Below are 15490 nucleotides of genomic sequence, written 5' to 3' on the forward strand. Positions count from 1 at the left end.
TAGATTGTACACCCCTTGAGGGTTAGGGACCTTAGATTGTACTCCCCTTGAGGGTTAGGGACCTTAGATTGTACACCCCTTGAGGGTTAGGGACCTTAGATTGTACTCCCCTTGAGGGTTAGAGACCTTAGATTGTACGCCCCTTGAGGGTTGGGGACCTTAGATTGTACACCCCTTGAGGGTTAGGGACCTTAGATTGTACGCCCCTTGAGGGTTAGGGACCTTAGATTGTACGCCCCTTGAGGGTTAGGGACCTTAGATTGTACGCCCCTTGAGGGTTAGGGACCTTAGATTGTACGCCCCTTGAGGTTTAGGGACCTTAGATTGTACGCCCCTTGAGGGTTAGGGGACTGATGTGAATGTACAATATATATGTAAAGCGCGGAGTAAATTGACAGCTATATAAGTACCTGAAATAAATCAATAAATGTAGACAATGAAAGGGAGAGGTGAATGCAGTTGTGTCTCATTTTTGCTATCCTGAAATAGTAAAACAAGTGAGCATTGTTACGTAAATTGACGGCGCTATATAAGTACCTGAAATAAATAATAAAATAAAATACACATACCTGGAATTACTTTTTACTATATATAGGTCCTTTCTCCAGTATCGGTGCATTACCTCTGCATGTGCCAGTCTTTCAGGTACAGACATCCCTTGGCAGACTGGTAGGCGTTGTCCCTGCGCTCCCTCCAGTATTCCCTGTATTCCTGGAGAGAGATCTGCTCCTTGGGGTTGGCGTTGTACTCCTTCACATCGCAGTTAGCAACAGGAACAGCGGCATCCCCTGGAACAGATGTAATCAGCATAAGTAAAGCAAAAATGCAGCGCGTCAGCCTGAGCTTCTCTACCGCAACAACACTGTCACATGTGGGACCCAATCACAGGTCTTGTATTAGCCTGCTGGCGGCTTTTCCATAAATCCGCAACGTATGTACTTTGCTGGGATCCCAGTCTTCCAAAGGGAACATATAAGGATTGATTTAGGGGAGCTGGCACTGGTTACTTGGTTCCTAACCCCTCCCTGCCGACCCCGATATCCCTTTAACCGCTTCCAGTCCGGACACTTTCACCCCCTTCCAGTCCGGACACTTTCACCCCCTTCCAGTCCGGACACTTTCACCCCCTTCCCGTCCGGACACTTTCCCCCCCTTCCAGTCCGGACACTTTCATCCCCTTCCAGTCCTGACACTTTCACCCCCTTCCAGTCCGGACACTTTCACCCCCTTCCAGTCCGGACACTTATACCCCCTTCCTGTCCGGACACTCTCACCCCCTTCCAGTCCGGACACTCTCACCCCCTTCCAGTCCGGACACTCTCACCCCCTTCCAGTCCGGACACTTTCCCCCCCTTCCAGTCCGGACACTTTCCCCCCCTTCCAGTCCGGACACTTTCCCCCCCTTCCAGTCCGGACACTTTCACCCCCTTCCAGTCCGGACACTTTCCCCCCCCTTCCAGTCCGGACACTTTCCCCCCCTTCCAGTCCGGACACTTTCCCCCCCTTCCAGTCCGGACACTTTCCCCCCCTTCCAGTCCGGACACTTCCCCCCCCTTCCAGTCCGGATACTTTCACCCCCTTCCAGTCCGGACACTTTAACCCCCTTCCAGTCCGGACACTTCCCCCCCTTCCAGTCCGGACACTTTCACCCCCTTCCTGTCCGGACACTCTCACCCCCTTCCAGTCCAGACACTTTCCCCCCCTTCCAGTCCAGACACTTTCCCCCCCTTCCAGTCCAGACACTTTCACCCCCTTCCAGTCCTGACACTTTCACCCCCTTCCAGTCCTGACACTTTCACCCCCTTCCAGTCCGGACACTTTCCCCCCTTCCAGTCCGGACACTTTCACCCCCTTCCAGTCCGGACACTTTCACCCCCTTCCAGTCCGGACACTTATACCCCCTTCCTGTCCGGACACTCTCACCCCCTTCCAGTCAGGACACTCTCACCCCCTTCCAGTCCGGACACTCTCACCCCCTTCCAGTCCGGACACTTTCCCCCCCTTCCAGTCCGGACACTTTCCCCCCCTTCCAGTCCGGACACTTTCCCCCCCTTCCAGTCCGGACACTTTCCCCCCCTTCCAGTCCGGACACTTTCCCCCCCTTCCAGTCCGGACACTTTCACCCCCTTCCAGTCCGGACACTTTCACCCCCTTCCAGTCCGGACACTTTCCCCCCCTTCCAGTCCGGACACTTTCCCCCCCTTCCAGTCCGGACACTTTCCCCCCCTTCCAGTCCGGACACTTTCCCCCCCTTCCAGTCCGGACACTTTCCCCCCCTTCCAGTCCGGACACTTCCCCCCCCCTTCCAGTCCGGATACTTTCACCCCCTTCCAGTCCGGACACTTTAACCCCCTTCCAGTCCGGACACTTCCCCCCCTTCCAGTCCGGACACTTTCACCCCCTTCCTGTCCGGACACTCTCACCCCCCTTCCAGTCCGGACACTTTCCCCCCCTTCCAGTCCAGACACTTTCCCCCCCTTCCAGTCCAGACACTTTCCCCCCCTTCCAGTCCAGACACTTTCACCCCCTTCCAGTCCGGACACTTTCCCCCCCTTCCTGTCCAGGCCAATTTTCAGCTTTCAGCGCTATCACACTTTGAATGACAATTGCGCGGTCATGCAACACTGTACCCATATGAGATTTTTAGCATTGTTTTGAGACAGATAAAACTTTATTTTGGTGATATTTATTCACTGCTAGGATTTTTATTTTTTTGCTATATAAATGAAAAAGTCCAAAATTTTGAAAAAAGCGTTTTTCTTATAAAATTTTGCAACTAAATAGTCTTTCTTCATAAATCTCGGCCAAAATTTATTCAGTTATCTTTTTAGTAAAACAAAAAAAAACAAAACTCAAATTAGTTTATAACCAAAAATGATAATTTTTCTAAATTTCTTTTTACAATTTTATATTATTATTTGTTTTTTCTTTTTTACATACTGTCTCCCTAGCAGTACAATGTTACCATGGTGACACTGTACTACTTGTGGGGGGTGATGAAGATTTTTTTTTTTTTTCTTTTACACTGATTGCTTTTACATCCATAAAGGCTGTAAAAGCAATCCTTTCTCCTTCTCTCTGGCTGCATTCTTGCAGCCATTGAGAAATACTGTGTGAGCTGTAATTGGTCACAGCTCGTCACATGGTACAAGGCTGTTGCGAATAGCCCTGTACCATGTGATCTCTGTGATCGTTCACAGATTTCACACGTAGTAAGCAGTGATGTCAGAAGTGACATTCAAGTCTATGGGGGAGGCATCTTCCCATTCAAGTCTATGGGGGAGGCGTCTTCCCATTCAAGTCTATGGGGGAGGTGGGGGAGGCGTCTTCCCATTCAAGTCTATGGGGGAGGCGTCTTCTCAGTCAAGTCTATGGGGGAGACGTCTTCCCGGTCAAGTCTATGGGGGAGGCGTCTTCCCGGTCAAGTCTATGGGGGAGGTGTCTTCCCGGTCAAGTCTACGGGGGAGGCGTCTTCCCCAGTCAAGTCTACGGGGGAGGCGTCTTCCCGGTCAAGTCTACGGGGGAGACGTCTTCCCGGTCAAGTCTACGGGGGAGACGTCTTCCCGGTCAAGTCTACGGGGGAGGCGTCTTCCCGGTCAAGTCTACGGGGGAGGCGTCTTCCCAGTCAAGTCTAGGGGGGAGGCGTCTTCCCGGTCAAGTCTACGGGGGAGGCGTCTTCCCGGTCAAGTCTACGGGGGAGGCGTCTTCCCGGTCAAGTCTACGGGGGAGGCGTCTTCCCCAGTCAAGTCTACGGGGGAGGCGTCTTCCCCAGTCAAGTCTACGGGGGAGGCGTCTTCCCCAGTCAAGTCTACGGGGGAGGCGTCTTCCCAGTCAAGTCTACGGGGGAGGCGTCTTCCCCAGTCAAGTCTACGGGGGAGGCGTCTTCCCAGTCAAGTCTACGGGGGAGGCGTCTTCCCAGTCAAGTCTACGGGGGAGGCGTTTTCCCCACTCAAGTCTACGGGGGAGGCGTCTTCCCCAGTCAAGTCTACGGGGGAGGCGTGTACCCACTCAAGTCTATAGGGGAGGCGTCTTCCCATTCAAGTCTATGGGGGAGGCGTCTTCCCATTCAAGTCTATGGGAGGCGCGATTTCCTATTGACGTCTATGGGGCACAATTTCCTATTGAAATCTATGGGAGGCAGTGTGTGAACGAACCCAGACGTCAAGACGCAATTTCTAGCCACCATGGCGACCAGGGATTTGTCGAGCCGATATATAAATATGACAAATTGTCATTCAAACAATGACGGCACTGGAAGGGGGTGTACCATGCCTGTACTGAGGTGGTTAGGATGTCAGAAGGCAGGTCTATGGGCTCCTTGCTGGCTGGCAGTGCTGGGTCATTGACCTTGGACCGCCCATTACCATGAGTACAATGAGGTCTGTGGGTCATTGTAAAATACCAAAATTCTGCAGCAGATGATCCCAGTTCGGCTGGTTGTCGGCGCTGACCCAGAATTTCCGGCTCCCCCAGGATCTGGTGAAGTTGGAGGAGAAGAGGCACGGCACGTTCCCGATCATGTACTTGTGGAAGAACTCATGATAGCTGAAGGTTTCTGGGTCTTCAATGAAGTCGATGTGATCCCGGACGTGGTGTATAACATCTGATTGTTCCGTCAGCCTTTCCTCCATGAGATCTCTGGATTTGGGGGGGGGGGGGGGGTGTCACATCATCTCATCGGCCATCTGTGGACCTTCACTGGTCCTGTAAATACACAATGCACAACCATTGGGGCACATTCACACTGATCTGTAGCATAAGCGCGGAAGAAAACGCATATGTGATTTTGCCGTGATTTTCTTGCAATTGCGGTGCGTTTTTTTTCCAGGACATGCGACTCAAAAACTGCCTCAAAAATAAACACGGGTGCGTTTTTCAGGGTGTAACCTCCACACACACTGATTGAGCCAGCATGGTATCACTCCCCCTCTGTTCTCATTGGCTTGACCAGCATGGTGTCACTCCACCTCTTCTCCCTCACTGGTTCGGCCATAATGGTGTCACTCTTCCCCCCCCCTCTACTACACCATCACTGATTGGACCAGCATGGTGACACGCCCCCTTATACTCTCACTGATTGGACCAGCATGGTGTCACTCCTTCAAACAACTTTACTGGTTGGACCAGCATGGTGACACGCCCCCTTATACTCTCACTGATTGGACCAGCATGGTGTCACTCCCCCGAACGACTTTACTGGTTGGACCAGCATGGTGTCACTCCCCCTTACACCCTCACTGGTTGGGTCACCATGGTGTCACTACCCCTTACACCCTCAATGGTCGGGCCAGCATGGTATCACTCCCCCCTCTACACCCTCACTGGTTGGACAAGCATGGTGTCATGCCCCTTTACACTCTCACTGATTGGACTAGCATAATGCCACACCCCCCTTACACTCTCACTGATTGAACCAGCATGGTGTCACTCCCCCTTACACCCTCACTGGTTGGGCCAGCATGGCGTCACTCCCCCTTACACCCTCACTGGTTGGACCAGCATGGTTTCACTTTACCCTACACTCTCCCTGGTTGGTGTCACTCCCCCTTACACTCTTACTGGTTGGGCCAGCATGGTGTCACTCCCCTTGGTTGGACCAGCATGGTGTCACTCCACCACTGGTCACTCTTTGGCTGGGCCAGCATAGTAGCACCCCCCCCCCCCCCGTTCCTAGGAATTCAGGAAGGGGGGAGGGGTGGTATTCTGTATCCTTTATATATCAGTTTAGGATGAAGCAGCCCACCATGTGAAGCCCAACACCGACCACAACACAGCACTGTGTATAATGTGGGGAGGAGTTAGACCCTCTGTCAGGTTTTCACCATGGAGGGATCTGACACCACTTCCTCTCAGGACAGGAAATAATGTAAAATCTATCCAATGGGGACACCGATAGAAACGTTAGCAGGGCTAGAAGCTCTGGAAATGTTTGTATTGCTGCCGGTGCTTTCCTGTTCTGGTGACAACCATTATGTCTATTTTATGGGTGTCTCTGGGACAGGAAGTAAGGCAAAATCTCCCTTATGGGGTCACAGCCAGAAAAACCAAAACACATGACAGAAATGTCCTCAGTCCATCCATATTACACAGAAATATTTCTAGGAGGGTGACAGAACAGAATAAGCTGTGATATCATTGGTCAGCCTGTTATATCCCCTCCCCCGCCCATAATACAGATCTCATTATGAAGAGGGGGGTCTGTTCCCCCAATCTGTGATCAGAAGCCCCCCTCTGTATAAGACCCCCCGACCATCCTCACCCGGAACCAATCCGACTTGCTCATGTTTCGGGGCGGACGGAGTTTCCGGGTGCACACGGCATGGTCAGCTGACCCCGCGGGGTGACGTCACTCCGGCATAGAATAACAAAAGCAACCGGGAGAGCGAGGTGAGCGGCCGGGGAGGGGACCGGTGATTAGCGGACGGGAGCAGAGGGGCGGGGACTGGAGAACTACAAATACCAGACGGTGTCAGAGGAAGCTGAATGTCCGGGGGGCTGAGGGTGGTTGCATCTGTGTGGAAAGCTGCTGTCACCTGATTTATCTACACAGAGAGTCTGTACCAGAGGAGCTTACACCCAAATGTCCCCTCCCCCGCAGTCCCATCAGTCTCTGTACTAGAGGAGCTTACACCCAAATGTCCCCTCCCCCGCAGTCCCATCAGGCTCTGTACCAGAGGAGCTTACACCCAAATGTCCCCTCCCCCGCAGTCCCATCAGTCTCTGTACTAGAGGAGCTTACACTCTAATGTCCCCTCCCCCGCAGTCCCATCAGTCTCTGTACCAGAGGAGCTTACACCCAAATGTCCCCTCCCCCGCAGTCCCATCAGTCTCTGTACTAGAGGAGCTTACACCCAAATGTCCCCTCCCCCACAGTCCCATCAGTCTCTGTACTAGAGGAGCTTACACTCTAATGTCCCCTCCTCCGCAGTCCTATCAGTCTCTGTACTAGAGGAGCTTACACCCAAATGTCCCCTCCCCCGCAGTCCCATCAGGCTCTGTACCAGAGGAGCTTACACTCTAATGTCCCCTCCCCCACAGTCCCATCAGTCTCTGTACTAGAGGAGCTTACACCCAAATGTCCCCTCCCCCGCAGTCCCATCAGTCTCTGTACTAGAGGAGCTTACACCCAAATGTCCCCTCCCCCGCAGTCCCATCAGTCTCTGTACTAGAGGAGCTTACACTCTAATGTCCCCTCCCCCGCAGTCCCATCAGTCTCTGTACTAGAGGAGCTTACGCTCTAACGTCCCCTCCCCCGCGGTCACATCAGTCTCTGTACCAGAGGAGCTTACGCTCTAATGTCCCCTCCCCCGCGGTCACATCAGTCTCTGTACCAGAGGAGCTTACACTCTAACGTCCCCTCCCCCACAGTCACACACTGTTATTACTATACATTTATATAATTTTTTTTCTCATTTCCCTTTAATTACAAACTCTTCCTGGAGACATCAGGGGTCTATTAGACGACCCTTGTCTCCCCTCCCTCCGCAGCACATGGAGCAGAGACTGTGCTTGGTTAGCCGCCTCCCTGGCTGCAGCGACCAGGAGCTGCGACAATCCTGTCCTGTAATGAAGCCGGGTCCTCGGCATCATCCATGACACCAACACTGTATTGGCAGCACAGAAGTAACATGTGAACACCTTGAGGAAGGCTTCAGGACGAAACGCGTTGGGTGTTACTGCTGCATCCTACCGGGGAGGGGAGGGGCTGGTACACCTGCGCAAGACTGGAGGGGAGGGGCGGGTACACCTGCGCAAGACTGGAGGGGAGGGGCAGGTACACCAGCGCAAGACTGGAGGGGAGGGGCCGGTACACCAGCGCAAGACTGGAGGGGAGGGGCCGGTACACCAGCGCAAGACTGGAGGGGAGGGGCGGGTACACCTGCGCAAGACTGGAGGGGAGGGGCGGGTACACCTGCGCAAGACTGGAGGGGAGGGGCGGGTACACCTGCGCAAGACTGGAGGGGAGGGGCGGGTACACCTGCGCAAGACTGGAGGGGAGGGGCGGGTACACCTGCGCAAGACTGGAGGGGAGGGGCGGGTACACCTGCGCAAGACTGGAGGGATGGCTGGAGGTCCAAAATTAGTTTTTGGACCCAATCTGTTGGGGATTTTGGGGTGACCTCAGTGGATGTGTTTGTTTCCTCAGCCTGGTTCTCTCTGTATCTGTATCAATCCTCAGCAGAGCCCGACCTCAGATAATACAGAGATGTGTTTTATGTCTCGTATTTTGTAGAGCTCCGCTCTGGGATTTCCTGGAAGGTCCTCCCTGGGTCCCTCTACTCTGATGACTAAGGAAGTCCCTGTCCAGTCCTGGCCTTGTTCCTACTACCTGAACAGCGAACGGCGATGGGTTCCCGGCCGCCTCTCGCTGACTCCCACCCACCTGCGGTTCAGGGAGGACAACGCGGAGACGTTCTCGGTGGACTTCCACCTGTCCAGCATCAGTGAGATGAAGAAAGAGTCCTCCAGTTACATCTTCAGCTCCATCACCGTGTTGGAGAAGGACAACGCCAAGCACTGGTTCAGCTCCCTGCAGCCAAACCGCAGCGCCGTCTTCACCGTCCTGGAGCATTTCTGGAGGGAGCAGCTGCTGTCACCGCGGGGAGAGCGGGAGGAGGCCAAAACCTCCAAAGGGAAGGAACTCATCAACATTGTCAGCGGGTCCCAGAAGAGGCTGGAGGACACCACCAAGGTGCTACACCATCAGGGGGAACAGTTCGACAATATCATGAAGGACTTGAACAAAATAGAAGCCGACATGGCCACGGCCGACAGGTGAGCGCAAAATATTCAGATACACAGCAGTGTTGGCTTCTTCTAGTGAGCTAAAATATTTGAAGTCCCAATTCTGGGGATGAAAAAAAAAACTTGCAGTGCCCCCCCCCCCCCCACTGCAATGGTTAAATGTTCATTATGTCTGGGGGTATTACCTGATTTCCCACTTCAGTTGGCTGCAAGACTCTCTGATCTCTGGGATGAGCCTCGACATCATCAGTGCAGTGCAGGGCTCTTAACCCTGCTGGTGGTGGGTTCCCACATCTCCAAATGTAATGCATGCAGGGACCTACAGAAAATTACCCCAGTGTCAGGGAGAGGAATAGTGCCCCATCATTGGTGTCAGTGGGAGGAATAGTGCCCCATCATTGGTGTCAGTGGGAGGAATAGTGTCCCATCATTGGTATCAGTGGGAGGAATAGTGCCCCATCATTGGTGTCAGTGGGAGGAATAGTGCCCCATCATTGGTGTCAGTGAGAGGAATAGTGCCCCATCATTGGTGTCAGTGGGAGGAATAGTGCCCCATCATTGGTATCAGTGGGAGGAATAGTGCCCCATCATTGGTATCAGTGGGAGGAATAGTGCCCCATCATTGGTATCAGTGGGAGGAATAGTGCCCCATCATTGGTATCAGTGGGAGGAATAGTGCCCCATCATTGGTGTCAGTGGGAGGAATAGTGTCCCATCATTGGTATCAGTGGGAGGAATAGTGTCCCATCATTGGTGTCAGTGGGAGGAATAGTGCCCCATCATTGGTATCAGTGGGAGGAATAGTGCCCCATCATTGGTATCAGTGGGAGGAATAGTGCCCCATCGTTGGTATCCGTGGGAGGAATAGTGCCCCATCGTTGGTGTCAGTTGGAGGAATAGTGCCCCATCATTGGTGTCAATGGGAGGAATAGTGCCCCATCATTGGTGTCAGTGGGAGGAATAGTGCCCCATTGTTGGTGTCAGTGGGAGGAATAGTGCCCCATTGTTGGTGTCAGTGGGAAAAATAGTGCCCCATTGTTGGTGTCAGTGGGAAAAATAGTGCCCCATCGTTGGTATCAGTGGGAGGAATAGTGTCCCATCGTTGGTGTCAGTGGGAGGAATAGTGCTCCATTGTTGGTGTCAGTGGGAGGAATAGTGCCCCATCATTGGTGTCAGTGGGAGGAATAGTGCCCCATCATTGGTGTCAGTGGGAGGAATAGTGCCCCATCATTGGTGTCAGTGGGAGTAATAGTGCCCCATTGTTGGTGTCAGTGGAAGGTGTAGCGCTCTATTGGTGTCATTGTGAGGAACAATGTCACATCACTGGTATCAGTGGGAGGAATAGTGCCTCATCATTGGTGTCCGTTGGATGATATAGTGCTCTATTGATGTCAGTGGAAGGAATAATATCCCATCAGTGATGTGAGTGGAAGGAATAGTGCCCTATTGGTGGTGTCAGTGGAAGGTGTAGTGCTCCATTGGTGTCATTGGTGGAAACAATGTCCCATCACTGATGTCAGTGGGAGGAATAGTGCCCCATCATTGGTGTCAGTGGGAGGAATAGTGCCCCATCATTGGTGTCAGTGGGAGGAATAGCGCCCCATCATTGGTATCAGTGGGAGGAATAGTGCCCCATCATTGGTGTCAGTGGAAGGAATAGTGCCCAATTATTGCTGTCATTTGGATGGTATAGTGCTCTATTGATGTCAGCGGGAGGAATAGTACCCTGAGGGCACATAATGGGGAGCCAGGGATGCATCTGACCTGCGGTATACACTTTGGGGACCACTGCTCCAAGAGGGAGTTAGAATGGGTCCAGGTTTGGAGGCTTCCTAGCAGATTGCCGGGGAGGAAAATGTTATCTTCACATGAAGCACATGGAGGTAAGTTATTCCTGGAAACTGCCGTCACAACTGCACTGCTAATTCTCTAGATATTTGCTTCTACAGCCACATGCAGTTTATATTCGTAGTGATGACTCTTTGTCTCTCCTGATCTCTGTGCCTGGAGGAAATACCAGTTTGCTGGGAACCGAATTTCCTGCAGCAACATCCAATGGTTTCTTGGGACCCTTGTAGTCTCAGGGATTTCTGGGCTGTGGAGGAGGGTAATGACTTCTGTCAATGCGCTGGACGTCTGGACGGGGTTGGCCAGTACTCGTGGCAGGGTGGGGGTCTCTGCAAATTGTAAGCAATCAATCGATTCCAGTATCAGAGTGGTGAAGGTCAATACATCTCCTCCCTGGTCTCCTGGACTCCAGAGGTGAAGATAACAACATTGATGAGTGGCTGTGTCCTCCCCCTGTACACCGTCCAGTGGTTATACTGGCCCCGCCCTTTCCACGCACATGACCTTTAATGGCCTCCCAGTCTTAGTCCGTAGGGTTCAATATTGAGTTGGCCCCGCCCTTTGCAGCTATAACAGCTTCAACTCTTCTGGGAAGGCCGTCCACAAGATTTAGGAGGGTGTCTATGGGAAGGTTGGACCATTCTTCCAGAAGCACATTTGTCAGGTCAGGCACTGATGTCGGGGGAGGAGGCCTGGCTCGCAGTCTCCGCTCTAATTCATCCCAAAGGGGTTCTATGGGGTTGAGGTCAGGACTCTGTGCAGGACAGTCAAGTTCCTCCACCCCAAACTGGCTCCTCCATGTCTTTATGGACCTTGCTTTGTGCACTGGTGTGCAGTCATGTTGGAACAGGAAGGGGCCATCCCCAAACTCCTCCCACAAAGTTGGGAGCATGAAATTGTCCAAAATGTCACCTTCACTGGAACTAGGGGGCCAAGCACAATCCCTGAAGAACAACCCCACACCATAATCCCCCCTCCATCAAACTTTACACTTGGCACAATGCAATCAGGCAAGTACCGTTCCCCTGGCAACCGCCAAACCCAGACACGTCCATCGGATTGCCAGACCGAGACGCGTGATTGGTCACTCCAGAGAACATGTCTCCATGCTCTAGAGTCCAGTGGCGGTGTGCTTTACACCATGACATCCAACGCTTTGCATTGCACTTGGTGATGTAAGGCTTGGATGCAGCTGCTCGGCCATGGAAACCCATTCCATGAAGCTCTCTACGCACTGTTGTTGGGCTCATCTGAAGGCCACACCAAGTTTGGAGGTCATATAAGCATCCAAAATTATCCCTACTTGTAAATTATGATGGATCGAATCTCAGCCAGTTCAGCAGGGACCGGCCAAGATGCAATCCACCTATGGGCAGGCTGGTTGTATGAAGTTGATCCATCGATCGACTTCAGTACAACCAGCCTGTTGTGTTTTTTTTTTTAGTGCAGTCACTGCTCAGTTGTTCTTCTAGCAGGGAAGTCTCCCCACCGACAGAACACAACAGCGCTGTGGGATGCACCCATAGACATATACTGCCACATACACATGCAAACAAAATTATACGCCGTATGCAGTATTTTTAACTGCCTGTGTGAATGAGACTTTAAAGCACATCTCCAGTCAAGTTACTCACCACTGCCCCCCCACCATGGTATTTTTTGGTTTTAAACCCCTATACCTTCTGTACCAGATGGTGATGTGGCCAGGAGTTTCTCTTCCTTCCCTGGGGGTGGCGGGGGTGCATTCTTCCAGGACTGAGCTGCGTCCATGTAATGACATGTGAGTACGTCTCAGTCCTGTAACACTGTGAGTCCAACCTTCATGATGATGTGCTCCCTAGGGGATGTGCAAACAGGCTGGACTCCCAGGAAATGGGAATTGCCATTTCCATGTCATACATTGCCATTTCCAGTACCGCCAGCACTGGATGGAGGAGGAAGTCGGGGACAGCACTGGAGCATAAGGAAGGTAATTAGAGCCCCCCCCCCCCCTTAGATCCATTAGACTCCCCTCCTAGATCCAAGAGGTCCCAAAAGAGTTCCCCTTAGATGCAGGAGGAACCAACAGAGTTCCCCCCTCTCTTAGATCCAGGAGGCCCCATGAATCCCACCCTTAGATGCAGGAGGCCCCATGAATCCCACACTTCAATCCAGAAGGCCCCATGAGAGTGCCCCCTTAGGTCCAGTAGGCCCCTTAAAATCTCACCCTTAGATTCAGGAGGCCCCATCAATCCCACCCTTATATTCAGGAGGCCTCGTGAATCCCACCCTTAGATTCAGGAGACCCCATGAAATCCCACCCTTAGATCCAGGAGGCACCATGAAAGCCCACCCTTAGATCCAGGAGGCCCCTTGAAATCCCACCCTTAGATCCAGGAGGCGCCTTTAAAGCCCAACCTTAGATCCAGGAGGCCCCTTGAAAGCCCACCCTTAGATCCAGGAGGCCCCTTGAAAGCCCACCCTTAGATCCAGGAGTCCCCATGAAAGCCCACCCTTAGATCCAGGAGTCCCCATGAAAGCCCACCCTTAGATCCAGGAGTCCCCATGAAAGCCCACCCTTAGATCCGGGAGTCTCCATGAAAGCCCACCCTTAGATCCGGGAGTCTCCATGAAAGCCCACCCTTAGATCCGGGAGTCTCCATGAAAGCCCACCCTTAGATCCGGGAGTCTCCATGAAAGCCCATCCTTAGATCCGGGAGTCTCCATGAAAACCCACCCTTAGATCCGGGAGTCCCCATGAAAGCCCACCCTTAGATCCGGGAGTCCCCATGAAAGCCCACCCTTAGATCCGGGAGTCCCCTTGAAAGCCCACCCTTAGATCCGGGAGGCCCCTTGAAAGCCCACCCTTAGATCCAGGAGTCCCCATGAAAGCCCACCCTTAGATCCGGGAGGCCCCATGAAAGCCCACCCTTAGATCTGGGAGGCCCCATGATAACCCCCCTTATAGCCAGGAAGTCCCATGAGAGAACATCTTACTTCCAGGAGGCCCCTGAAAGTCCCTCTGGACATAGGAGGGCCTATCGGGAACTGGGGGAGGGTCATGGCTGGTTGGCAGTGTATTTCACAATATGGAGACAGTGGCCAGAAGGGGGTGTTTTCAGAGACAGTTGCTGAGGGCCAGGTAAAATATTGCAGCGGGCCAGATGTGGCCTGTGGGTCATAGCTTAGAGACCCCCTAGTGTAGGTGAACAAAGCAAGCAGTTTAAATTACCCAATTTTCCGCCCCCCCCCCCCCCCCCACTGATCTTTCTTGAAGCACTGTAAGCCCATCTTCTGTGACTGAGCGCCCCCTAGGGGACGTGTAACCAACAAGCTGGGCTCCCAGGAATTGGGAATTTCCATTTCCAGGCCATTCTGCCCTGAAGAGTACCACCGGCAGTAGATGGAGGAAGAAGTCGGGGAGGACAGCATTGGAGGTTAAAGAGGGTGAGTAGAACTCCTTCTTCTTTTTTTTTTTTATTTTTGCCTATTAGGTGGAAGGAAGAAAAATGAAACTTTAACCGAGATTTTTCTTCCCTTGAAGCTTTGTTCAAGGCGCCGTTTTCCTCTCTCCGACAGACGTCTGAATATCGCTCACACTGCAGGAATTCCATCCAGAGAAATCCTGCTGTTGTTATAAAGGTGTTCGATGAATCTAAATATATCTGTAGCCGTGCGATGCCGGAGGACATACATGATTCATGATCATCCTTTACCGTTTCAGCGCCCGTGTGACTATGTCCGCCACCCTCCTGCACATCTGCGCACATCTGTCCAGGCCACTGAGCGGTTAATACAAAGAAAAAGCTTGGCCCGCCTTTCATTAACACTGGGCAGCTGCTGCTTTACAAGTGAGGAAGGAATTAAAAGCTGGGTCAATATTTTCTCTGGAGACTCTCCAGCGGCATTAAAGGACATCGCGCTGTGTAGAGCCGGCGAAGCAACCGAGCCATGAAAGCAATCCGCTCCTGATTTCACTGGAGATATGTGGATGAGGTTGTCAGACGGGGTGTGCTGGGATCACGGGAACATCGCCTTGTCTGTCTGTCTGTCTGTTATGGTGATCAGAGCGCAAGAAACTTCCCCGAAAATCAGGCTGCTGGCTGCAAACGGAACGCAATCCAAACCCTTTCTATTCAAAGCAGTTGTATATTATAGCATTTCTGTAGTCATTTATAGATGAACAGGCAGTCCCCTGGTTACTGACAAGGTAGGTTCTGTAGGGTCGTCCTTAACCACTTCCGGTCCGGACGCTCCCCCCCCCCCCCCCGCCTTCCGGTCCGGACGCTTTCCCCCCCCTTCCGGTCCGGACGCTTTCCCCCCCCTTCCGGTCCGGACGCTTTCCCCCCCCTTCCGGTCCGGACGCTTTCCCCCCCCCTTCCGGTCCGGACGCTTTCCCCCCCCTTCCGGTCCGGACGCTTTCCCCCCCCTTCCGGTCCGGACGCTTTCCCCCCCCTTCCGGTCCGGACGCTTTCCCCCCCCTTCCGGTCCGGACGCTTTCCCCCCCCTTCCGGTCCGGACGCTTTCCCCCCCCTTCCGGTCCGGACGCTTTCCCCCCCCTTCCGGTCCGGACGCTTTCCCCCCCCTTCCGGTCCGGACGCTTTCCCCCCCCTTCCGGTCCGGACGCTTTCCCCCCCCTTCCGGTCCGGACGCTTTCCCCCCCCTTCCGGTCCGGACGCTTTCCCCCCCCTTCCGGTCCGGACGCTTTCCCCCCCCTTCCGGTCCGGACGCTTTCCCCCCCCTTCCGGTCCGGACGCTTTCCCCCCCCTTCCGGTCCGGACGCTTTCCCCCCCCTTCCGGTCCGGACGCTTTCCCCCCCCTTCCGGTCCGGACGCTTTCCCCCCCCTTCCGGTCCGGACGCTTTCCCCCCCCTTCCGGTCCGGACGCTTTCCCCCCCCTTCCGGTCCGGACGCTTTCC

The 15490-nt window shown here is 53.5% G+C and overlaps 2 protein-coding genes across 2 annotated transcripts in view; one reads left to right on the forward strand and one right to left on the reverse strand.

Moving 5' to 3' along the window:
- Window positions 1–352: 352 nt before the first annotated feature.
- LOC149428230 (2-oxoglutarate and iron-dependent oxygenase JMJD4-like) lies at window positions 353–6194 on the reverse strand. The gene is made up of 2 exons (XM_089667574.1): window positions 4403–6194; window positions 353–788 (listed from the first exon to the last, which is right to left on the reverse strand). The coding sequence occupies exons 1-2, from the start codon at window positions 4629–4631 to the stop codon at window positions 619–621; spliced, it is 399 nt and encodes a 132-aa protein (XP_089523700.1). The 5' UTR covers window positions 4632–6194; the 3' UTR covers window positions 353–618.
- A 121-nt stretch (window positions 6195–6315) lies between these two features.
- LOC149428231 (synaptosomal-associated protein 47-like) overlaps window positions 6316–15490 on the forward strand; it is a 37883-nt gene continuing 28708 nt past the window's right edge. Inside the window, exons 1-2 of the mRNA XM_089667575.1 lie at window positions 6316–6387; window positions 8234–8775. Coding sequence (XP_089523701.1) covers window positions 8285–8775 — 491 coding nt within the window. The 5' untranslated portion in view covers window positions 6316–6387; window positions 8234–8284. The remainder of the gene's footprint in view (window positions 6388–8233; window positions 8776–15490) is intronic.

The sequence above is a fragment of the Staurois parvus genome, unplaced genomic scaffold (genome assembly GCF_062004578.1).
Source record: "Staurois parvus isolate SC_StPar_1 unplaced genomic scaffold, SC_StPar_1.0 ptg003382l, whole genome shotgun sequence".
Lineage (NCBI taxonomy): Eukaryota > Metazoa > Chordata > Amphibia > Anura > Ranidae > Staurois > Staurois parvus.

Bases quoted from the DNA above. Each gene is read 5' to 3' on its own strand.
- LOC149428230 (XM_089667574.1), bottom strand. From the start codon at position 4,631: ATGGAGGAAAGGCTGACGGAACAATCAGATGTTATACACCACGTCCGG. The intron at 789-4,402 runs GTATTTTACAAT...CATCTGTTCCAG, and splicing joins TCATCTGCTGCAGAATTTTG to GGGATGCCGCTGTTCCTGTT.